Source organism: Ambystoma mexicanum, chromosome 12 (assembly GCF_040938575.1).
Source record: "Ambystoma mexicanum isolate Mex_15411 chromosome 12, UKY_AmexF1_1, whole genome shotgun sequence".
Classification (NCBI taxonomy): Eukaryota; Metazoa; Chordata; class Amphibia; order Caudata; family Ambystomatidae; genus Ambystoma; species Ambystoma mexicanum.
Genome location: NC_090936.1, coordinates 70,881,864 through 70,908,150, shown reverse-complemented (window position 1 = coordinate 70,908,150; position 26,287 = coordinate 70,881,864). Strand labels below are relative to the sequence as shown.

Below are 26,287 nucleotides of genomic sequence, written 5' to 3'. Positions count from 1 at the left end.
GATTAAAATTGTGACCTTCCAACAGTCTCCATTTACTTTCCATGGTACCCCATGCAGTAGATTTGAGTACACAGTTTGAACAATTTCTGGCAAGAATGGAATGTATACCTTTGCCAGTCAAACAATGATTCTGAAAGGTGTGTGGCACACACACAGCAAGGAATGGTAGAGACATCTTAAGGCATATGATAATTTTGGATCTCTTACAGCAGAAATCCAAACAGATACGATGGATCCACCGTGCCAGTATATGAACGAACATGGCATGAAGTGTACCCACTTTCTCAACAAATAGATTAACCAGCTTATGATCCCAGATCTACATGGCAACCCAACTATACATTTGACTGAGTAACGTGTGATTTTGTTTCAGAAGGTTGCTCGGGCTTTGGACAGGATGTAGCGAAGAAGCAGCCACAGGACTGCTTAAGTTCATTACCTACACATCTTTACTGCATTATTGGAGTAAGATGAGTCAAGACCTAACTCGTGTTTTTGATAACGACCTAGAAGTAGGTCGATTCTTGATTGTTATTGGATTTTCCAAGCCCATGTTGTTTTTTTAATTAATTACACGCTTTGCTGCATACCTTGAGGAGAGAGAAGGTTCTATGAGCAGTCCCTCAATTTGAGAAAGAAATAGGGGCAACGATGATCAAATTATCTCATTCAGAAACTAAGACAGATCAAGGTCGAAAAACCATTGGGTTGTGAAATCCAATTTATATTCATTTGGAGGAATGAAATGGAAAATGGAGTGTGACTCTTTAGATAAACATTTTTAATCCAAGAGAATCAAGACTCTTCATCTATGTGAACTACGTTGTGAGTCACAATGTCACTTAAACACTGTAGCAATCACTGGACTGACAGTGACAATGGTTTAAACACACAAAAGTGCATTTCCGAGACACACAGATATGGTAAATGAAGGCAGGAAGCATGCTGTAGTATGCAGAAGTAAGAGATCGACACAATGGTGGCATGTTTATTGCTATAAACCTTTTTTAAAGAAATGTGGGTTGGGGAACCTTACTATCGATAATAATAAGAGGGGGTTCCCTGCCTCAAAGAATAATCTAAGGAGTCTGTCAGGATATGTAAAGAAAATGTCCATCATTGTGTCAAACCTATTTCCAGCCCTTACATTAGGAACTCAAAGGTGATCTTCTTTGGTTCAAAAGTATGTCTTTCCTCTTCTGGACGTGGGTTTAAAAGTTATTTTCCAGCTCGTAAAACTAAGTTGAAATGGTGCAAAAACAAACTTCCAAAGCATGTGCAACCTTGTGCCTAGAAAAGGTTGCTGGGTCCTCACAATGCCAAGATAATGTCTCTCTTCTCTTGGCTTTCTAAAGGGTTCACAAACACCAGCGGCAATGATTCCCTTCCCCTGGTTTCTCTTCAGGTTCTTCAAAGTGCCAAAAGAATGTCTCCATTCTCTTGGATTGTTATAGTGTTCACAAACCCCAGGGGGGTGTTTCCCTTCCCCTGGTTCCATATTCTCTCCCAGTCAACCTGTTTCACTACCCTGCCAGGGACTGGGACTATGAAGATGTCCAATGATTTAATCCTCAGATGGGTTCGAGTCCCAGACTTGCCCTCCTGATTTATATTCTGTTTTCTGCTATACTTGGTATACTCCCCTCCCAAGTATCAAAGGGCGGTTTTGGATATGGTAAAGTTCTCTTACCTCTGTCAGGGTCCCAGAGCCTGTCTTCTGGGTTTTGCTCACCCTTTCGGGGTTCTCCAGCAACTTCTTGGGGCCCTGCGCCTCCCAGACAACCAGCATACCTTTTCCCCATCTATGATGGTTTCGGGTCTTCCCAGGCGCCTGCGGCCTGCTGCGGGGCTTCCCCGACCGTCGTGGTTGTTCTGCAGTCTGTGGCGGCTCTGCAGTCAAAATCTTCTTCTGAGGAATGCAACCTTTCCCTCTCGCGTTCTCCAGTCTGCTGCAACACCAGGAGTTTCTCCTCGCAGGTTTGTGGGGCGGTCCTTCTGTTCCGGACAAGCTCTGCTTCTGTTTGCTTCCGCCTTGGCATCCTGTTGCGTTCTTCTTTCGCTCGGGTCTCCGCTTGCTCTTGCGGCTCCTCCAGGGAAGTGTCGTAAATCTCCCCCCGTCTCACCTGAGATCGCTTCTTGCTCAGTTCTGCGGGAAGATTCTTCTTGAGGCTCCAGCGTGCGTTCAGAGTTCCAGGATACTCGCAGGTACAGTATGTCCAGGAAGGAGGTAACTGTCGCTAATATGCGAGGATTCCAGGAGCAATTTGGAAGGGAAGGGTGGAAGGAGAAGAATTAGGGACCAGGAACTAGGAAATAGAGAATTCGTCGAGCAGCAAACACACGTCTAGTCAGTACCTGATTATAGCATTGAGACGCGCAGGCCGCGGGGGCGTGGCAAATTCATGGAACGTGCTGTGTTCGACGTAAGGCCGGTGTGAGGCGAGTCATGTGACACGGCCATGTTGGGAGTATTAATGAATACAAGCCCTGCCGCGATAAGGATCAGGAAGTCCAGAAGGGGTGTGTTCTATGGGTCATGACAGCATGCCTGCTCCGAAAACCCGTTCCACCAGGTTTTCCCAGGTGTATGAGATGGAATCTTCTAAGCAATCGAGGGGTATTCAGGTTAGAAACAGGTTCCCAGGTTCTTTCGCTAGGAGGGTATCCTTTCCACTCAACCAGGTATTGAAGTTGACCCCGTTTATACCTGGAATCGCATATTCTGGATACTTCATATTCCAGTTGATTGTCCACAATCACGGGACTGGGTCTGCAGGATTTCCGGGTGGATTGGATGTAGGGTTTTAATAGAGAAGTGTGCAAAACTGGGTGAATTTTCTTCCAGGAGTCTGGTAGCTTGAGCCGGAACGAGACTGGATTGATGATTTCCTTTATGGAAAATGGCCCATAGTACCGGGGGGCTAATTTGTTTGGACGTAGATGTCGTGGTGGTAGTTTCGTGGATAACCAGACTTGATCACCAATGGAATAAGAAGGCGCTGGTCTTCTTTTGGAGTCCGCATAACACTTAGTGCGTGTCTGGGCCTTTTCCAAATGTTCCTTGGCTTCCTTGTGTATGTTGATGAGCGTTTCTATCCAGGAGTCAACAGTAGGTACTGGTATGGGATGTGGAAGTATAGAAGGTAAAACGAACGGGTGAAATCCTTGACTGCAATAGAAAGGGCTGGTCTTGAGTGCTGAGTGATCGGAGTTGTTGTAGGCAAACTCAGCCACGGGTATAAGGAGTGACCAATCATCCTGAACCTTGGTGGCGAAACAACGAAGGTACTGTTCTAGGGTCTGAGTTACACGTGCCGTGGCTCCGTTGGTTTGTGGGTGATAACCTGATGAGAGAGCACGTTGGATTCCCAGAATGCGACAGAGATGTTTCCAGAACTGTGAGACGTATTGAGGTCCTCGGTTCGATATGATCTTTGAAGGAAGTCCATGAAGACGGAAATTGTGTTCCAGGAAGATTCCAACAAGTTCTGATGAGGATGGTAGTTTATACAGAGGTGTAAAATGAGCCATGTGGGTGAACAAGTCAATGGTGACCATGATCGTTGTATAGCCCCTGGAAGGAAGTAATTCCACAATAAAGTCTGTAGCAATGACTTCCCATGGTCTTGTCGGTATTGGAGGTTGCAATAGGAGGCCCGCCGGTCACTTGTTGTTGTGCTTGTTTTGACTGCCTATAGAGCAGGCTTGGACATACAATCGTATGTCGGTCTTCATTTTAGGCCACCAAAATTGTCTTTGTCTAAGACGGAGGGTTTTGGTGATACCACGAGTGGAAGGTATCATCAGTGCTTAAAGTGGGCCGGGGCCTGCCGGGGCCAGGCCCCGGCAGTCTCCAAAAAGTGAGACTGAGCCGGGGCCCTGCCGGGGCCCCCCGATCCCACCAAGCCACGGCGGGTGCATCTCCCGCCACAGACGTGACGGGAGATGAGCCCGCCGGCCAACCATCAAGAGGTCAGGCATGGCAGAGTCAGGCAAGCCTGTGACTGACAGACTTGCCAGCCAGTCACAGCTTGAGCGACGCTGTGACTGGCTGACACTTCTGCCAGTCACAGCTGCCTGCTGCGGTGCTGCCAGAAGAGCACCTTGGAAACTAACTTCCTCTGGCAACTCCTCAGGAGGGTTACCAGAGGAAGTTAGAGTCCCGGGAAGGAAAATAAATGAAAGAAAATGCGTGCGAGCCTCGCACGCATTTTCGTTCATTTATTTTCCTTGTTCCAAACATTCTGCTGTTTGTTCCCTCGCATGCGAGGAGGATCGCATACTTGCCAACATTCTGTGACCAAAAAGATGTGTAGGATTTTTCAAGTTTCAAAAATAATAATTCCCATAACAATGACATCACAGGGAAATACAAAACATGCAAACAGCACAACATGGAAAGATGTTGAAATGTAAAAATTGAATAATTGTGAATGGTAACTTAACACCAAATTGTCAGCAGATGCTGTGTGATGGTGTTGCACTCTGCCACTTGCTTTCACTGGTGGTTCACCTAAGAGTTGTCCCGGCAAGAGTGCTGGACAGAGTCAAGTAGCGGTCAGTTCAGTGGATTGGTCTGAGTCCAATTAAAGTAATCACCTACCAGTCCACTGTATAGACAGACTAATGTGTTGCATGCTTTGTCCTGAAGCCTGCCTTAAGTCACAAAAATTACATGCCGCCACTGTAAAAAGCAGTAGGATCTGTCACTGAAATCTGTAGGCGGTAGGACTGCTTAAAAGGCAGTAGACTACTGCCTAAATCTGTAGGTTTGGCAAGTATGGGATCGCATGCATTTTCTTCCATTTGTTTTCCCATTGCACCATTTGTTGCACGGAAGTCAGCAGTATCCTCATGGTGGCTCTGTGAACCAGCCTGGTGCGCCCTGATATTCAGTTGTCTTTGGTCCTCTGGACTATCTTGGTTGTGTGAAGCAACATGGGCATTATGTTGGGTAGTTTTCCTTTGCCTAGCACATATATGAAGCATTCTCCTGACCCTTGATGATCATTTTCTTTCATTTATGTTCCCCTGATTTTTATTCCTGGTGCCAATTACTGCATTTGGCATGCCATACCGGATTTGATACCGGATTTGTTTCACACAATGCTGGCCCTTAACATCCTGATCTTTATTCCTGGTGCTAATTACTGTATGTCCATGAGCCGACATTCCACTTTCACAATATCCATTCCAATGTACAAAGCACCTTTCGTTTTTGACTCATGGTTGGGACTTTGCTGTATTCTAATTTCATAACAAAATGGGAGAGGGGCTTCAATCGGGGGTTGACAAATCCTACCCTTGTTACTTGAGTGTGGGCCAATACACCAGATAAGGCCTTGGCCCTGGGCTATAACATCCCACTATGGCATTAGAATACTGCCTTTGTCACTGCCTAACTTTTCAATATTCCTGAAAATTCTAATTGTCACAAGTGGTTTGCAGTGTATTTAACTGTTGCAAATGAGCATTTTAAAATGCCACCTGGCAAATAAACTTTTTTTTTCTTTTTCTTTTGCAATGTTTTCTTTTGCAATGTGACTCACTAGCAATGTGCCCTTATTGCCAATTTTGTTCTATAAAAAATGCATGGGCACAGCATAAGTGGCAGGCATGGGTAGCATAAAATCTGGTTCACAAATAAGATAAGCTATGTTCAGTGCAGTAAACCACATATAAATAATCCCCTTGAGCTTTGATTTGTTATACTTTAAGCCATGTAGCAAGCAGTCTGCTACACAATATGTACTTAGTAATGTAGGCCCGACCAGTTTTACCATGTCGCATTTAGGCCCCGCCCACCAATTAGGCCATGCCCATCACGTCTTAGGCCACGCCCCCAAATGAGGGCCCCACCTCAGTTTCTTACCCCACTTAAAGCACTGGGTATCATGGCAGAGGTTTATTATCCTTTGTTGTAATTTCTGTGTGGGGATGACCAGGGCGTTATCTTTGAACAAATATCCGTCCTTGGATTTCAGATTCCACCGATTTTTCTTGGTAATGTCCTTCCAGAGATCTGAGGATTGGGTTTGCATCCGTACTTCTTCCAAAAGACTGAGTGCTTGGGCTACAAAAATCATGTGGGGAAACATCTTGGGATAGGCCCGATCTTCAGTAGTTTCATAGTCCGGACGCCGAGATAAGGCGTCAGCGATTATATTTTGTGTTCCAGGAACATAACTGATAAGGAACTGGTACTGGGCAAAGAAGAAGGCCCAACGGGCTTGATAACTATTCCTACACTCCAAGGATTGTAGAACTTGAAGGTTTCGATGGTCCGTACGAACCTGGATGTCTAGCTCCTAGAAGAAGATGTCGCCACTCTGTGAAGGCTTGGCGGATGGCTAATAGTTCCTTTTCCAAGACGGAATAATGTGTCTCACTGGGGGTCAGAGTTTGTGAAAGATATGCGATGGGGTGTTCCAATTTGTCTTCGAATTCTTGTTTTAAGACAGCTACTATGGCATAGTTAGAGGCATCCGTCTCTACTAGGGACGGCCGATTAATTTCGGGCTGAGCTAGGATGGGGGCTTCAGTAAATTCTGTTTTTAGACGTTGGAACGCTTTGTCTTGAGGTGTAGACCAGAGGAAGGGTGTGTCTTTCTTCGAGACGGATGATCGGTTGAACAATCTCAGAAAAGGTGGGTATACATTTCCAGTAAAAATTGGCAAGCTCCAGGAAGGATTGAACTTGTTTCACGGAAGTGGGAGTCGGCCAAGACAGTATGGCCTTTACCTTCGACTGATCCATACCAATTCCTTCTGGACTAAGGACAAATCTCAGGTAATGAACAGAAGTAACGTGAAACAGGCATTTCTCAGGTTTGGCCAGGAATCTGTGTTCCCGTAGTCGTCGTAAGACTGCCTTCACGTGTTCTTCATGCTTTAAAGTGTCTTTGGAATAAATTAAGATATCGTCCAGGTAGACGATGACGAAGAGAAACAACATGTCAGAGAACACCCTATCCATGAAGCGTTGGAAGACTGCGGGGGCGTTAGCAAGTCCAAAGGGCACGACCAGGTATTCGAAATGTCCAAAGGGTGTTCTAAAGGCTGTCTTCCATTTGTCTCCTTCCTTAATACGAATCAGATGATAGGCACCTCTGAGATCCATGTTCGTGAAGATTACAGCTCCTCTTACTGCTTCCAGGATATCCGAGATCAAGGGTAAGGGGTAACGGTCCTTGAGGGTACATTGATTTAATCCACGGTAATCGAGACAAGGTCTCAGTTCCTTGGTGTCCTTCTTGGGAACAAAGAACAGCGAGGCTCTGTCTGGGGATTTCGATGGTCTTATGGTGCCGTTTTCAAGGTTGACATCCAAGTATTCTCGGAGTGCTTTTTTCCCCGGTTCGGATAGGATGAACATCCTCCCAAAGGGAATCACTGCTGAAGGCTCTGTGTCTATGGCGCAGTCCTCAGGTCTGTGAGGGGGTAGAGCCTGTACTATGGTGTTTGAAAACACATCAGCATAATCCTGATAGGCCTTTGGGACCTGAATTATGTTGGAAACCATGAGTGTCTCTCGTTGATCTGTTGGAGTAGTATTGGACGACATCAAGGAAGGACTCGGGAACAAACAATGAGATAGACAATACTCTGAACCCAGAAATAAGGATCCTGCTGTCCAATAGATGTATGGATTGTGCTTCTGGAGCCAGGGCATGCCCAGTACCATGGGGTAGTGGGCTGATTTGATGATATCAAACTTGATCAGTTCCTGGTGATGGTTTATTGAAAGTTGTATTTCCTTGGTCTGTAAGGATATGGGTCCAGAACTGAGGGGTCTACCATCAATCGCCTCCACAGGTTGCATTATGTTCCGGGCTTCATATGGAATACGGTTCTTAAAGACCCAATCTTGATTGATGAATACTCCCATAGCCCCACAATCCACCAGGGCCAGAATGGGGTAGGTCTCCTTCTTTGATAACGATAAGAAGACTTGGAGAATCACTAGATTGTTCTGTTCAGGAGAGTTCAAGGATGGAATAGACGTGGAGCAAACATCTTTCTCCTGACACCTCGCTCCATCTAGGATCAGGAGCTGGTGTTTCCCAAACGCCATGGAGGGGCTAGAGGGCATTCTCTAACCAGATGTTTATCTGAGGCACAATACATGCACAGCCTGTGTGGATCCTTCTCATCCTTTCTTGTGGGGAAATAGGTCCACGGAAGGCTCCTATTTGCATGGGTTCCGGGTCAATGTCAGGGTTTGGAACAGGATCAGTTTTTACTGAAGCCTCAAGGGAACTCCTTTGGAAAGGCATCTTGGTCTTTCTTCTTTCAGCCTTTCGTTCCTGGATTCGGAAGTCTATTTGCATGGCTAGATCCATAAGAGCCTGGAATGAGCTAGGACGAGCCACTCTGGCTAATTCATCCTTTATATCCTCGTTTAGACCCCTTCGGAAGAGAGTAAAACTTGCTTCCGAGGACCAATCTGCTTCCTTGGCCAATTGTTTGAATCTAGTAACATACGTTAGCATATCCTGGGATCCTTGCCGGAAATCAAGTAACCGTTCCTGGGCACTATAAACCTGTTCTGGACGGTCGAACATGGTTTTGAGTGCCTGTATAAATCCATCATAATCATCCAGGAGGGCATCTCCTGAGTTGACTAGGGGAGTAGCCCAGGTCAGTGCATTCCCTGCGAGGTGCGAGATTATGAAGCCCACCTTTGCCCTGGAAGTTGAAAAATAGTAGGGCTTAAAAGTAAAATGCACCAAGCAGGAGTCCAGGAATCCACGTAGGGATTTTGCAGAGCCATCATACTTGTCTACCACTCCACCCAGTAAAACACTCTCCTTGTTAGCGGAGTCACGAGATATGACAAGTTGCTTTAATGCAGCATTCTCCACTTTTAAGTTTTGCACCTCAGTTGTTAGTTCTTGCATGCCACGCATGAGATCCTGTACTGCTTTCTCCATAACGGTATCAGTGTCGGTTGTCTGGCGTCTCAAACTGTCGTAAATCTCCCCCCGTCTCACCTGAGATCGCTTCTTGCTCAGTTCCGCAGAAGATTCTTCTTGCGGGCGGATCGGGTCTTGTATAGGCTCGCACGAGTCTCGTCCGACTCCAGCGTGCATTCAGAGTTCCAGGATACTCGCGGGTACAGTATGTCCAGGAAGGAGGTAACGGTCGCTAATATGCAAGTATTCCAGGAGCAATTTGGAAGGGAAAGGTGGAAGGAGAAGAATTAAGGACCAGGAACTAGGAAATAGAGAATTCGTCGAGCAGCAAACACACGTCTAGTCAGTACCTGTTGATAGCGTTGAGACGCACAGGCCCGCGGGGGTGTGGCATATTTATGGAACGTGCTGTGTTCGATGTAAGGCCGGTGCGAGGCGAGTGTGACACGGACATGTTGGGAGTAGTAATGAATACAAGCCCTGCCGCAATAAGGACCAGGATGTCCAGAAGGGGTGTGTTCTATGGGTCATGACAGGAAGGCTCCACACCATTCACAGTCCTGCTTCTGTTTTTATATTCTGTTGTACTTCAGATTGTCCAGACTGACTGGAATGAGCTGGTTGGACTTGCGCGGTACTCTGCCTTACTGTGCGCATATTCTTCTTCTCAGTTTTCCAGTTAGTGTTCATATGGGTAGTCGCTATTCTCGCTCATCTCAGTGCAGGGAAAGGAATTGGTATCTTCCACCTTACAATAATAGATAGTGGAGGGAGGGACTGAGTTTCCCCGAATAGGGTAAGAGGCTAAGGGAGTGGATAATGGGGTATTTACATACCACATTCTCCCTGTAACATTGTCCCTTGTCCCATAAGGGATTTCCCCACCCATGTCATCCTCCCATGCTGCACAAGCCCCAGGGGGACTATTGGACTGTGGCTGCACAGCCCTGGCTCCACCCCCATGCGAGAAGGGATGATATCCAAGGACTTGTCACAATTACCACATTGGCAAAGCTTTCCTAAATATTTGGTACTAAGAAGAAACTATGAAGAGAGGATTTAGAATGAGTCTCAAGGTTTTAAACCTGATTTATATTGTAAATGGGCATTAGTTTCCAGGTCTATCTTGGGTGCCATTGGCAATGTGGATTTCTTTGCCAGGTGTCAGGATAAGGATGGTCGTGATTTAGCATTGCTTTCTGTATTCTTTGCCCTAACATCCCATTAACTCAATGCCTTGGAATGTACAAGATAGATGTAACGCCAGCTGAGATGCACAAAATCTATAGGCAGTAGATGGAAGCTGCCCTCATTTTGAAACACAGGCAGACATTATGAGCTTATGTTTTAAGCAAGCCTTTTTTTTTCCTTTGGTCTCATGAGTGGGTGATTATAATGCGATTGGCAGCACCCTGCAGTGTAAGGTCATTCCTAAATTCTCAATGTTGGGGTTAGGTCACTGTAGTGCATTGAAGGGGAATGAAGCACAGAAACGATTTATCATTGAGAGATTAGTACATTCCGGCTAACTAATTCCCACTAAATGGAAGTCCTAAAAACTACCGACGAAATGAAAACGAAGATGTTACTAGTACTACTCTAGAATGTTTGGCTGTTTTTGTTATTTATTGAGAATGTATAGACTGAAATAGGAATGAAAGAGATTAACACAATCTCCACTTAGTCGACCCAATCCTCTCACAATATATACAAACAATTTTCACCTGCAAAACCATTTCTTCCTCTAGTCGGTCAGTGCAGTTAATTCGCTCCACAATGTGGTCCGATCCGCTATATTCAAGTGTTGCTCCTTTGACATTAATTTCTCTCTTAAACTTGCTTACGAAGAAATTTCCATTCAGGACAAAATGCCCTTTGCTGTCAGATAATGCTGAAAGTTGAGAAAAGAACACAGTTACATTTTTGTTGGTTGAAACAGGTCACACTTAGTGTAATCACTTATCCCATCAGGAGTTTACAAAAAGCAAATTGTGAAGAGCATGGCAAGTAGCTATCCCATTAGTATATATGTCTGATTTACGGGCACTATATAAAGAACTTCACTTGGCCTAATTCAATAAGGCTTGAGGGCACAGTTGCTCACTACAAAAATAGTACATTGGGCCTCATATGAGTCTGGCGGTAGCTGTGCCGGTAAAAATGGCACGGCTGCTGCCGCAGTAATTTTTTCTCTGGTGCCCGGTAATGGGCATTACGGCCCCGGCTGTACCGGTAATTCCTCATTGCCGGGCGCCGAAATATTTTTCTCCCCATTCCCATTCGAGTCCCATTGGACTCAGTGGGAATGGGGAGGTCGGATGCACCGGCATCAGACCTGGCGGGCGAAAAAAGGCACCCGCTCGCAGAACTCGTAGTTTGCCGGTCCAGAAACAACAGTACCGGCAAGCTTATTATGTACCTATAAAACTAACTGCATGTGTTCTTAGACGCAGGTAGTGCTAAAGTATTCAATGAACCTTTTTTAAAAGATAGATTACTCCTACTCTTTAAATAGGTTTTCATAATATTAATACATATCATAAAGTATTGTTTTCCACTTAGTGTTAAAAGCGTTTATTATTTTTCATAAGAAGTGTGCTGTACCATCATGATTTAGAGGTAATGAACACATCACATCACTATTCACCTGTGACAACTGTTCACAGATGATTGGTGAATTCACAGTGGCCACTGTTCTTTCTAAAACAAAACCTACACAGCTGCGTTCCAAAACAGTTTACAATGGAAAATGGAGCAAGGGCAGCTGAATAATCTCTGTATATGCCTAAAACTGTTTATGGTGCACACAGACTATTTCAGACACTCCCACACTATCTTCTTTTGCAAACTCTGGGTGCAGAAATGCTGCCTATTTCACAACTCTGGGGACTTCCATTTAAACCACGAATGCAGGCGCTCCAACACTTTACAATCCATCGCTCCCTACAGTCCTAACCAGGACACTACCTCGGTCTAAGGTTGTCGTAGTTCAATGTCCCTTTTCTATGTCTGCTCTGCCTTCATTTCTCTGTGACTTGAAGCCAGTCAGCTGATTACTAGCAGCAGCATCAAACAGATACTTTAGCCAGGTCCTGTGCGGCAGCAACAGGCATCTATGTGATCGCTGCAAAATGAAAACCAAAAAGTACATTTTTTAGAATTTCTTTTAAAAATGCATTTAGCTGTGTATATGTGTGTGTATATATATATATATTCATATCGATATTAATATTTTATTTGTATCGCACTGTTTTCAGTGTTTTCAGAGTGTGACAAGGCAAGGAAGGGGAACAAGGGAGAACAAAAACAACAATCTTATCTAGGCCCAGGTGCATTGAGAACGCGCAAGTGCATGGGAGATGGAAAGGGGAGAAGTGCATGGAAGGGGGGAGAGAAGTGGAAAGTGCTGAGCAAAGGACAAAACGGATAAATAATAAATAAATACATAAATAATAATAAACAACCAACGGTGGTAGTGCAGCCAGCAAGTGGCAAGTGCTGAGGCAACAGACAGGGTATGTCTGGTAAGTGCAGGTAAAAAGTTGGTGGGCGGGGGCTGTGTGGTTACAGGTACAGACCCCAGTACAAGGGATTGCCAGGAGGCAGTGCGGGTGGATGGCAGGCTGAGCAGGTACCTGTGCCTGGAAGTCACAGGGTAGGCCAGGTGCACGGTACAGAGAGAGAGCAGATCAGCAGGGGAGAGGAGGGGCGAAGGCAGAAGCGAACAGGAAGATCTTGAGGTGCTTCCGGAACCGCAGATGGTTCTCCTCAAGTTTTAGAGTAGCATGGAGGCTGTTCCAGAGGGAGGCCCCAGCCGAAGACAGAGATCTACCCCCAGCTCGTTTCTTTGAAAAACGACTGACCCTGAGGGAGAAAGAGCAGCGAAGAGCTCGAGAGGGGAGGTAGTTAGGGAGGGACAGCTCAAGGCCCCAGAAAGCCTTGTGACCAACGCAAAGGGTTTTGAATTTAATCCTTGTATCCACTGGGAGCCAATGGAGAGATTTCAGGGCTGGAGAGCTTCTATCCCAAGGCTTGAGGCTAAGGACAAGTCTCGCAGTCCTGTTCTGGATTAGTTGCAAATGGCAGAGAGTAGAGGCAGGTAGATTTAGAAAGAGGCTGTTACAATAATCCAACCTAGAGAGAACCAGGGTTTGTGAGACAGTAAGATTATGGGGGAAGGAGAGGAAAGGCAGAGTACCTCTGAGGAAGTGCAATAGGAAGTTTTACTTTTTAGAGACATCAGAGATGTGGGAAGAGAAGGAAAGCATGGAATCACAGATGACCCCGAGGATCTTAGCCTCACAGGTCGGGGTAGGAGGAGGGCCAAGGGAAGCCAGCCAGAGAATGAGGGGAAATGAGAGTGAAGGTGTGCCGATGAGGAGGATCTCCGTCTTGTTGGAATTCAAGCAGAGACTGTTGGCGGCACACCAGTCCTGTATGGAAGATTGGCAATCAGAGATGAGAGAAGGAGAGGAGGTGGCCGAGGGAAGCCTGAAAATGAGTTGAGTGTCGTTAGCATAGCACTGAAAATTGCAGCAGAAAATGGCAATGCGGTGGGCGAGAGTTGCCAGGTATTGGTTGAAAAGCCAGGGTGGGAGGTTAGACCCCTGGGGATGACCACAGGTACAAAGGGAGATAGATGAAAGGAAGGACCCAATTTGGACGTGGGAGGCATTAGACATTACCGAGGCTATTGTGAATGTTAGGAAGTTTAAACGCCAAGTTAATATGTATACCATAGGAGGCAGTTATTCAGTTATTGCAGAGATAGTGTATTCGAATGAGCGAGAATTAGCAGGAGATAGTGAACTGGATGATCTCCAAACAGCCCTTTAAGATGAGTAGCAGTACCCTCGAGATAAATGGGGATGCAGATTCTACTCATGCATCAAATAACTATGACAACTCAATAGTTTGGCAAAGGGAATGCATTTAATGACAAGCTCATAAAATGGGGAGTACAACGAACATCAGCAACCGCTCGATCTACTACCTCTCTTTACTGTTAGAAAAAACACAGTATTTATAGCAATAATACATCATTGCTGACATCATTCTACGTGATCATTTGTAAAAACCTAACATGCAACGTGGTTGTAGGAAGGTAACTTTAACATAGGTGCGCTATATCTGTATGTGGTAATGGGGAAAGGGGATTGGATAATCAATGTCAGGTGGGGCAACTAAGCCCTCCCTTCAAAATGGCCACTATGAACGTCACTAAAAGTACGACGTCCCATTGGCTCTGCTCACTATAGGACCTTAGATTACATGGTCCACTATGTTTGGGTTGGCATCAACCCCACTCATACTTTTCCATCTACGTCTAGTAGCACGCAGAAAGAACATCTGGGTGCAGAGGAGCCCGCCTTCACCCCAGCTTCCCACCAATTCTGTTACAATCAATCATCACTTCAGTAGCCATGTGTCAATTACTGCTTTGTATTTTGGCCTTGAGTCTGCTCTGTGGTCTTGAGAATTTTTAAGGAGTATGGGCATGGCAGAGATCCATGTGTAGGTGTGACTGGACACCGTGAAATTGGCTTTTTCTCTGTGTCTTATTTGTATATTTGATTTAATTCTACCAGTCCTCCACCATCTGTGGCTTATCTTGACCTTTCTGAACAGGATCTTCTGTTCTTTTCTCCTTAATTGTATCCAATGTTGGCCTTTTCCAGCCAGATAAGACCTCAGCTTCTTGGCATGATCATCCTCAGCTGGGTTTTGTGTTGCCTTGATTCTTGATTTTCTTAGTATGACACACTCCTTTTGAGGCCTTTAGTAACCTTTTGTTCAATTCTGCTCATTTGTGTAGTGGAATTATATTTATACATAAAGTGCTTTTGAGGTATATACTTGTACATGAGGTATATACTTGTACATGATGGCGCTTGCTGCAGTCTATTTACTATTAGGCATAAGCAAGCTTCACAATTTCTTTGCTTCTTGCAGTTATTTGCATCTGTACACGTTTAAACTGACTGAATATCTTCATCATGTATGTGGCATGAGTTTCTTCATTTTAACATCAACTTTCTTCATCGCGGGCTCAAAAATATTCATTCATAGTCTCTCGTCTGCATTCTCAGGTCATTATATCTTCTGTATGTGCGTCAGTACGATATCTTATGACGTCACCATTCATCTTCCTTCATTATCTTCTTGGCTTCTTTGGATACTCCATTCTGACAACCGTCATTTTGTCTCAACTGTGAATATGGCTTTCTCAATGGGTACCCTACTGTCCATGTTTTCTTAGGTGTCGGTACTTTAATAGGTGCTGTTATTCTGACAGGTACTGGGCAGAGCCCATGTGCTGCTCTCTGCTGGTTTATCTGTTCATCATACGTCACATATTTTGACACCGGCACTACGAGGGGGGCAACTGGAGTGGGGGCGATATTTGACACTTCCTCTTCAATAGGGTAGTAGGAGAGATAGGAATTTTGGAGGATGAAAACAATCCTACACCACCACCCCTGCCAGTGGGACGGGGAGAGTGAGTGAAGGTGTAGGCAGGGTCGTGAAGGCAGCAAGGGTTGCAGAGTGAAAGCGAGAGATCGAGGGTTCATTGAGGGTAATGAGGTCAAGAGAAGGAGAAGTAGAAAGGAAGAAGCCAGAGCTAAAGGTGGTTTTATTGTAGACAGACTGTGCCTTCCAATGAGCAATAGAAAGAGAGTGTGATGTAGAAGCAAAGTGACAATGAGTCTGAGAAATAGATGCGAGAAGAGGATGTATAATGGAAGTTAGGGTTGGGGTAGATTTTGTGAATAGAAAGTGTACTGGAGTGAGAAGAGATGATAGGGATGGGGAGAGAGTTGAGATGGAGGTGAGTGAAGAGAGAAGGAGAAGGAGAAAGGAAAGGAAGAGATAGCATGAGAGGCTCATGGCAAGGGTGCACCTGAGAAGAAGCAATTAAGGGTACTTACAGACAAGTAGTAGGACACCGCAAAGCAAAGTTTAAGAGGCTGGTAAATGGCCGGTCTTCATCCTTTACTGTTGCACCCCTTAACTGGGATGGCCCTGGCTGGACGCCCTTACGGTGTTCAAAAGGGGTGACACACACTCTTGTCATCTGATCGCCTTTTTGTTCAGTTTCTCTTAGTTCCTAAATGGTGCCTTTTTTTCTTTCACTAAGCTGGAGCACTTCTGTCCATAATCTATTTCCTCTAGATCTCACTTCCAAGATGTTAAGCCTTGTTTCCCTCGTCAAGCTGGAAACCTTCTTATATAATAATATATGATAATAATTCTTCTAACACTCTTACTGTGCCTTTACATTGACCCAGTTCTCTCAACTCATCTCTAGCCAATGCATATTCCATGCTGCACTTCACCATTGTGCTGGCTTCTTTTTCGGGACCCTCTTCGGTCCAAGTCTCCCATGCTCTACTTCTCTCCTCTGGCCTGCTGTCCTGATGTATTTCCTTCTCTTGCAAGAAAGCTTCCAGGTTGGGTTCTCCCAGAATCTCATTCCCTCCAAGCTTGTCGAAGGACTGACATCCTGTTTTAACCAAGACTCTGGACTTGGGTCTCTCTGGCACTAGAAGGATTCTGCTGGTAGGTCTTCCAGAGACGGACTTCTTCAAAGGCTGACTGAGCTGGTTCACTATTAATGGGATGTGGCGGCTCCATTATGCTGGGCTTTCGGCTCATAGTCTGCATAAGTGGACTGTGGGTTGTGCTTTCCACCGATTGGGCTATGTGCTTCGGGTCAGGAGGTCTAACAGGGTACTGGTCTAAAGCTAAACAAGGCTTACTCGCCATTTTGGATTTTATAGAATCTTGTGCTAAAATGGTGGTTTCCCCCTCGTCTGAGGCTGCTTGCTCATCTCTGCATGCTCTGGTTAGTCCAGTGTGTGTTTTCGTCATACCAAAATCCTCCATAAAGGCCAGGGAAGTGTGTATTGCTTTTGTTTCTACTGCTGAGTGTTTTAATTGTAACATACCATCTTGCACAATGCTGGAGAGAGTGGAAGATCATTGATTGGCTCTATCTAACTGTGTGTGTGTTTGTTTTCTTTCTCCTGGAAGAAGGAGAACTTGATACAATGTATTCTCGTGTGTTGCATGAACTTTTTTATTTATTTTCCTTGGCGGAGCCGCCATGGAAAACAAAGTCGCGAGTCCATTTTCTTGCTTGCTGCCATGCTATCCTTTCATCGGCGGTCTCTTTCTTATGGCAAGAGATGGGCCAGACTACAGCCATCTTTATGTCTCTTGATTAAACTTGTTTTCCGGCCAATGGGAACCTGTAGTAATCTCATGTAGTGCCACCCTGTAATGGGTATCGGCCCTCAGAAGGATGGTCTTGTCAAGCAAGTTATAATGAATTAGATGGAGTAGCCATTATGGACAATGTCCATGATGGTGATGTTTGAAATCGACTGCTCCAGATGGGACAATACTGCTAAATTGAACCTTTTGGTGCCCCATTTTCAGAAAGGAGGATCTCCATTTTAGCATACCATAAACATGACTTCTGTGGAGGCTGTTTAGCAATAACAGCATAAACTGCTGAGGTAAAACAACCCTTCCCTCTACCGAGAGAGAGGGAGTTCTGGAAGCTTGGAAAGACATTGATCATTGAAAGGTCTACTTGGAGGGTTTAGGCCACCAAGAGGAGGATGATGCAAAGGCCTAACTGGAATGCCTAGCAGCGTATCCACCGCAGCTTCTTTCATTATCTCACGTGTTTGGTGACAATCATTTTTTACCAAAAAATGGAAGGCAGAGAATCAAGGCTTTCTGAGCAGCTCTCCCTTTGCAAATATCAGTGTTTATTGCCACCTGGCACCCACAGTGGATGATGAAGCAGAATCAAAGGGTTTCAGAGTGTTAACGTGCAATATCTTGTGCAAAAGGAACTTCCTTTTGTATCAGAAGCACATCTACGTACAGCCTGACTCATTTCCAGCGGGTCCCCAGAGTGCATCAAAGTCCTCTAAGAGGGTTTGCATTTTACTTGTAGCATCAGTGCCAGCCCAAACTGCAACGTTACTTGAACATAGAAATGTTTTAAAGAAGCCACAACCCTATGATAAACTGGGTCCGACAGAGACACATCATTTTAGACCACAGATGTTTGTAATGGAAAGGGTCTTGGTTGATCAGAAATACATACAAACTTCCTCGTAGGTAGGTCCAAGATGACCAATGTTATCTTCTATGCATTCATGGTAATGTTGCAGTTTTTGAAATAACAGGAAAATGCCCTGAGAAGTTAACCAAAACTATTCAAATAATTATCAATTTGTTAAACTAAATAAATTATCCCAATCTGGAAGAAGTGTTTTTTTGAACTTTGTCTAGAATTACCTCTCTAAATTTACTCCGGTTTGTTTGACTGGTATTTCTGTAGCTGGAGTGGTTTTGTATATCACGCTGGTCCTCTTCTTTTGTTCACTGAACGGTTACCCTGACCTGCTATTTGCATCTGATACTGGTCATGTTAGATGTCATTAGAGAGAGAATAGTGATTTTTCTAGCTGGGATATTCACATGACAACAGAGGTTAGATGCTTTTCAGGCTCAATGTGAAATAGGAATCTTTGGATCTATGTGATTTTAACAAATTCCATTATAGAGAATGCTTTTTCACCGAACCCAAAAATACCAAATGTTTTTTTGTTTTGGGGGGTTCCCTCAAAACCCCCTATTTTCTATAAGCCTAAACCAACGACATCCCCACCCGTTTCTCCCCGTATCACACCCCCCACATACATTTTTACCAAATTTCAGTCTTTTTTTGTTGTTCTTCATGATTTCGGTAAGAAAGCATTCTCTGTAATGTATTCGGTAAAATCACTGGATACCGGAATCTATTTGGTTGACTTGTTCAGGATTCATTCTGTTCATATGTGAAGAAATCAGTGAGTGCTTAGATTATGCACTTAGGGTGGTTAAAGAGGTTGACAAAGAAGGTGTTATGCTACAGAACGATAGGCCTTTGGAGATTAGGGGGCAGGTGAAACGAATCATAATCTTGAGTTCGATCAAAGGTCTTTGTAAAACCATACTTGCGAGGCTGACCCCTTTTTAAAGCAAATGAGAACCAGGCAACATCGTCATCTGCTCTTAATGAGAAGCCTTTACCCAGGTAGTTGTCGTCTTCGGCTTTTCCCGAATAGCTGTGCTGACGTATATCAATGTTCGTTGCTCCTACTGGAATTTTCACCACAACAGTATAACCTGCAAGATAAAAACATAATTGTGAATTTATTACAAACATAATGAAATTGGACATTACTCTGCTAAATAAAGTATTTAGTCCTAGTATATATCCTTGTAATATCCCAAAGGACATTGATGATAATAAGTCAAAAACTGAAATATTAAGCCATATTGGTGATATCATGACATTCAGGGACATTTGTTACACTTCAGGCTTCCCCGCGGGCATCCTTGCAGAATACAACTTCTTTACAGGCTCCTCTATGGTCCAGGTACAAGCTATCATGGCGTCTCTACAAACATCGACGCACTCCAGGTCACCTGACACGTCTTCTACGTGGAAGACGTACAGCAAGCCACGCCCCTCTTACGACTATAAAACCACCGTCTTCCAAGGGGCTCGTTGCTGCTAATTAGCGTTGCCAGCTACACGCGGTTTCGTCCGTTTCCTCTTCGTGTCTCCCTACACAAATCCTTATCTGAACTCCTGGTTTTGACCTTTTGCCTGACTTTTGGATTCCCTCGTCTCCTCCTTTATTCCTGTCGTGCTCGTCTGGTTGTTGGACTCGGAACGCTACTGGATACGGCTCTCTTCTGTGGCGGTTCTTCCTGGTTGCCGCTCTGCACTTCAATTTGCTGTCTACTATCCGGATCATCTCAACAGCTACTCAACTATACTCGTGTACTCAGGTACATACCTATTGTCTTCCATGGATATTGTCTTCTGTTGGATTCTGGGACATTGAGTGACTTTCCTGTGTGATTGCTCTTAAGTGCATATGAACGCCCTCCTGAACTGCACCAACCCGGCACTAGTGCGTCCCTCGTGCCGTTCGGGGTTACTTACCTGTACTAACTTCCCTGTTTGTTATTTTGTCCTGTCGTTGTCTTCAGAATCCTGGACTCCTCTTACTCCATTTATCTTTATTCAGGTCAGTTGTTATCAATTCTATAGCTATAGTGGGAACCGATACTGATTTAGTTCAATTCCACTCATTTGTGTTATTCTTTGTAGATCATGCCGGGGAAACTCAACTCCACTCCAATATCTATATAGGTAGTTGTCCAATCATTTCAACTGTTCTAATCACTTGTATAATATCAACACTGTCTAATATCTTGGAATTCTTTTGCAGCATTGGTATTGGCGGTGTGTGTTCTCCCCGCTCTTTTATTCAATTGACATCTCTGTCTGTTCTAACTGAAACAGCAGAGAGGTACATTGTGGAAAAGAGCCCCTCTTTGAGGAAGCCTGAGTCTTGTACTCAGGGGAGCTGGGATGGAAGGCTGAATTCGGAATCTTATACCACCAACATCTCCAAGGTCATTTTCTCTGCATCTTCGGCCTATTCGGAGTGGTGAGTAACAGAATTAGCAGCCTTAAAAATGTCCACAGAGGCCAGTGATGCTTTGAATCAAATCGTGCAAATGGTCACAGATTTACGTACCGACTTGACCAATGCACAAGAAGCACTGCGCCAACGCATGGACGCCATTCAGTCTTTGGTTACCACACCAGTGTCACAGATGGCTGGTGCTGGAGCTACAGCATCAGGTTCAGGGTTTCCACCTCCACAGCAGGAACCAAACCTGATCATGCTTACCACCCAGTTCCCTCTAGCTCCTCCTGAACGCTTCCTAGGTGACCCTAAACAATACCGAACCTTCATTAATCAATGCAAAAGTCCATCTATCAAATCATCCAATTGTGGACTTCTCTGTCTGAACAATGATAACACAGAGTTACTCATTGTTGGCCTACCCACTATGATCACCAACCCTGGCCAGCAATATGCCTCTTTCACCATTGATGGTATCAATATCCCAGTCTTCAGTTAGTAAAAACTCTGGGAGTCTACCTTGACGCCTCCCTTTCTGTCACACGTCAAGTTAATGCGATTGCCTCATCGGCGGCCCAAACCACCAAACTCATTAATGCCTGTAGGCCCTTCTTATCGTCTGACAGTTGCTTTACTATTTCCCATGCCATCGTAGGTACAAGACTGGACTACTGCAATGCCCTATTAGTTGGTACTGCCAAGCAGAACATTCACAAATTACAAGTGATTCAAAACAATGCTCTCGATTCAGCACTAAACATTCACAAACGAGACCACATCACCACTGCAAGAAGAAATGCCCACTGGCTTTTGAATTGAGAAATAATCTTTTTCAAAACTCTTTCTATCACCCACTGGTGCCTCTCTGAAATGGCCGCCAACATCTTGAACAGAAATGTACAAGAGCCCTGTCCACAAGACTGACCAGAACTGCATATGCTAACAGGCTTATCCTCCCTAAATTCCAACTATCAAGAGTGGCCAGATCAAGCTTACCAGTCATTGCCGTAAAACTGTGGAACACCCCCCCCCCCCCTGAGAGCTGAACAATCTCATTGGATCTTCCAAAAGCACTTGAAAACTTGGCTCTTCACGTAGGACACCCTGACTTCCTCCTCCTCAAGCAAACAAACCTTGTGTTTCTCTGTAACACTGATCCACAACCTGTCCTTTAATGCTCTGTTATTTTCCCTTGCAAGCTGTGTCTTGATGCCTAAGGGTTTAGTGTGCAATACAAATTTAAATAAAATAAATATATATATATATATATATTTGTGTTTTTATATATAGATTACTGTTTTTATTTTATTGTATTTTATTTTTGTTTTTTTATAAATGTATAGTGTTGATTACTGTCAACAGGCTGCTTCATAACATTGAGGAAATGACAGAAGGCAGGTGGGGCAAGAGATCCAGCCCAAAAACATAAAAGGGTTTATATGCAGATAGAGGCAGGTGAGGTTTAAACATTCCTCTCAACTTCAGGCTCTTTGAGTGACTGTAGTAAAAGGTCAGTTAATCACATCCTCACTTCAATGTGATAGGCGTTCACAATGAAGCTGCATTGCCTCTTTCCATCTGGATGCATGCCACCCCATTTTTGCCATCCCCCTAGTCTGGATTGCTTCCCCCTGTACCTTTACAATCCTCATCCAGATCCCAGGTTGGGGTGCTTACCAATATACACCCACACACACAGACTACCCTGACAGCATGCTGACCTGCAAGGCAGGACAACAGAATGGCAAACAGCATGATGGAGAAACCAAGGATTTTATGACGGGGACAAGACATGGATAGGGGAACACAACAACGCAGCTGAATCAAGGTCAGAATACTATCACGAGAAAAGGCGTATAAAGTGTGCCATGACTAGGTTGTGGGTCGGACATGGAGTAGCACCATGATGGAGACCGTAAAAACAAGCTGAGGTTGGAGGAACTTGTCGGAAGCTGCCTGTGCATTGCATTGCAGTGGTGCAGCTTGACGCGTTAGTTGGCCTGACGCAGACCTGACGTGAGGACCCTGCGAGGACACTGCTCTTTCCTCGCTCTCTGGATCTGTGTGTCTAGATTCGTGTTGTTGTATTCCGTGAGCAGTTAAAAGCGTAAATGTGGATAGAGACTATAGAGGGACCAGAGAACCCCACAACCCTTGCTACTGGCCCCGGGCTGTCATACGGGCAGTCCCCCTGGTGGTGAGTTGGTGGTGGTGGTTGGTATCGCCTTTGCCAGGGGAGGGGGCTGCCTTGCTTGTGCAATTTACAAGCCTCATCCACGTTTGGTTCTGTAGGTACTAACAGTGATTTGGCTGGCAGAGTGGCTCTGTGACTGCAGGGTTCACCCGGGGTAGGGACCCTTTGATATGAACTGAGCTTGCTACTGCTATTGATACTGCCAGCTTGCTTATGCCGAATATCTGTATTTGAGGAAGTGTCCTCATTACACTGCCCATTGTAAGGAGGGCATGGTATCAAGAATAGTCAGACACTAGTGATCACAGGGGTGTTTATCAAACTGATTATGCAGGTTGGAAAAACACCTAATCTAAACCTTATTCTAAAATGGGAGCAAGCTGCGACCATCAAATAATAATAAGGCAGTCCTAGTGGTGTCTTTTCAAATAAAAAGGGCCTATACTAAAAAAACCTATTGCCAATCCTTACAACTAATACAAAAAGACTGTGGGATAAGGTTCGCAAGAAAGAAAGAAGTGTTCATAAATGATAAGTCATGATGTGTATCCGGGGGTCTCCCTTCCCCGCATTTTGAGCACGGGACAAGGTGGGACTTCTGAGCAGAGCACACGCTCGAGCTTTCTCAAAATGAGACAACAGTTCCTTTTTCAGGTATCAAGACTGTTGATGGCCAAGTCTCTTTTCTCCTCAAAAGTCTCTTGCCTTCGAGGAACTGATGCAAACAAATAACCAACTCAAAGTTCCTTTTCAAAAACTCGATGGGTGCTGGGTTCTCACCCTTGGATTTCCCTCTTCTGGGCTCAGACCCTTTTCAAACGTGTGCCTCCCTCCGTCCGGTTCATTACGGCTTTTGCAAAGATTTTTTTCTCCTTGGCATTCACATCTTTATTGGCATCCCTCTATCGGGTTCACAGTTGCCGCTTCCCTTTTCCTTTTACTTTCTTGATGAGGGACTCACTTCCCTTGCGTTCTCAAAGGTTTGACGGTCAAAGACTTTCGAGTGTATGGGTATTTTTCTAGACCCTTGATTGACCACTTTGACCTTCCTTGGTGGCTCTCCTATGGCCTTCTGGTATCGGTAGTTTCAATCAACACGGGATCAACCAGAGTCTCTCGAGTTAGCACCCAGGTGGTACCGCTCCCCTCAGCAGCTAGTCTTCGCTTAACAAATAACAGTTCTTTGAACTTTCCTCTATGTGCCACTTTGCAACTTTCATTCAACAAAGTTCGGTTTCTTATCGGTTCTCCCCTCAACTCACCGGCTGTGATGAACCGCTTGGCTTTCTTTGTATCTGCAGTCAAGACCGGTACCACAGTAGCAGGCTTCTCCCTCGGTACTGCTTATCAGGGTAGGCACCCTCAGTGTACCGTTGACATCTGCCGCAACACACTTGAATGATTGTTCGTGGTGTTACGATTCCTTCCGCTGAGGTCTCACGGGCCTTGCTCAGAAAGGGCAAGGTTGCTTCTCTCCTTGTCATCCTCTCGGTTCACGCCATCTTTCTCGTCCTCTTGAACTACCGTGCTGAGTTAGCTCTCTCGTCGTGCGATCTGCCTAGATCGTACTGTGGTCTCGTGCTGCACCTTTTATCCCTGTGGGGAAGCGATTTTCCAGTGGATTGAGCTAACAGCGGCTGATGAACACGTACCTTTGTGTCACGGCAAGAATTATGAGGTGCCTAGCGACAGAATCAGAAGCTGTAACGCCTGTAACGACGCTGTTCCCCGCCCCACACCGATCACGAATTAGAATCAGGGGACGGAGGTGCTCGCCTATACTGTCAAACACAGATACATGCTGAAATCTGAATCACCATAAATAAACTCACGGCCCGGAAGAAGATGGCATAAACCTTATACGCCATTGAACCCGGTCGACCAACTGGTCATGAGGGGCTTCACGACTATTGTGATATCCTAGGCAATAAGGAGGGATATGGTATAAAAAGCTGATCTAAACTCACGTGTAATGAGCCGTTTAAGGTGTCCCAATTATATGGCATTTCTTTTATATATTTACTTTGAGCACAACCAATCTTGTTTGGTACATTTGATTCCTGTGGGTGAATAAATTAATCACAAAAATCCCAAGGTTATACATTTTCACAAGTCAATCAGTTATTCCGACAGGATCTAATAACCAGTCCTGTTTGTATAATAGCCGGTGGGTTGTTCTCTGTTTTTTTTTTACATCTAATAAAGTTTGACACAACTAATTCAATTGGTAGTGATGAGGGACAGTTTTTTCTCCAACTATCCCTGTTAGATAGGTGGCGCACCACCTACAACCTAGGGAAAGGCATTCCTGTTAGGGTCAGAGTGTTCTTCTATTAGAGATAGCCAGGACATTGTTTCTACCCGTTCTCTTTGAATCATGTGACAGCACAGTCTATATTAATCTTTTCTCTTAAAGAACCATTTATGTTGTGCTAAAAAAAAATAAAAAATAATTCCAAGTACCCTATATGGCCTGGACATTGTCACAGATGGGGAAATGAATTGGTTGAAAAACTTTTAGGGTTTAGGGGGAAACTATGGCAATGTATATTGGGGTTGTTACCATCCAATCCTGTTGAAGCTATGTGCCTCGAGTTGGGCTTCACCACCCTACTCACCTGATGCAAAATCTGCTGTAGCCTCTATTATTTCCATATGATGGAACAAAGTAGATGCCAAGAATCAATTTACTTTGAATCAGACTTAATCCCTTCCCCAGAGAATACTAATATGGCAACGTCTTGCTGGATGCAAGATATAAGGAAGTTTTCATTCTGACATTGGCTTTGTTACTCAGTCTCTGCCAAATGTAGGACTGGATACTAAGTAAGTCAAAAAGCAATCTGAAATATGGGATTGCATTAAAATATTGAACATCTAAATGGTAAGGGTTCTTTTAATGATTATATAAACAAGGTTTCACCATTAGAGTACCGTTTAGATGTTTTTATCAAATTCAGAATTCTAAAGTGAGACGAATTCTAATGAGATTGCATTTCGACCAACTTCCAAATTATGAACGAAGGGGTGCATGGACTAATGTCCCTTATGAGGACAGATAATGCCGCGTTTGTCATATGAATATTGAGACCACTAGAACCTGATTACCTCTTGCATTAGATTAAATGGGGTATATGTTAGGGGTTACCCTAGTTGTGTTAGCAATATTCCGAATATACAAAATGATCAATTTTGGTTGCAAATATTTTCAGGAGACAACTTGAAACAGAACACTTCTGCAAAGTTAGCCAGGATAATTCAAGGTAGCTTGGAGAGCAGTCAATGCTAATTCTCAGGAGTAGTGCGGGTGATCTGAGGTCTTGGATAAGCACACACAGTAGGACACAAGAATTATACTTAGACAGTAGTATATCAAAAATATGCAATTTATTAGGCCTCAAACAAACCAGGTGAATAATGAGGAACACAGTAATACTACTACTTAAACACACACTAGGTAAAATATATGTACAGTCAAAACCTGTAAGGAGGGACTGCACACAAACTTTTAACACAATGGCCAACTCCAGAAATGGATGGATCTCTAACTTAAGAAGTCCAACCCTACCAATATTGGAGCCTTGTGCTCAACGCTATGTTCGTTCATAAAGGCGCTCGTCGATGCATAAAGCTCACAAGGGACAAACTTCAATGGGAAGGAAAAG

The 26,287-nt window shown here is 44.5% G+C and overlaps 1 protein-coding gene across 1 annotated transcript in view; it reads right to left on the bottom strand.

Annotated features, from left to right (window-relative positions):
- Positions 1-26,287, bottom strand: part of ADAMTS20 (ADAM metallopeptidase with thrombospondin type 1 motif 20) — a 779,002-nt gene that overhangs the window by 358,516 nt on the left and 394,199 nt on the right. Inside the window, exons 16-17 of the mRNA XM_069628019.1 lie at positions 19,011-19,106; positions 10,640-10,806 (exon numbers count right to left, since the gene is read on the bottom strand). Coding sequence (XP_069484120.1) covers positions 10,640-10,806; positions 19,011-19,106 — 263 coding nt within the window. The remainder of the gene's footprint in view (positions 1-10,639; positions 10,807-19,010; positions 19,107-26,287) is intronic.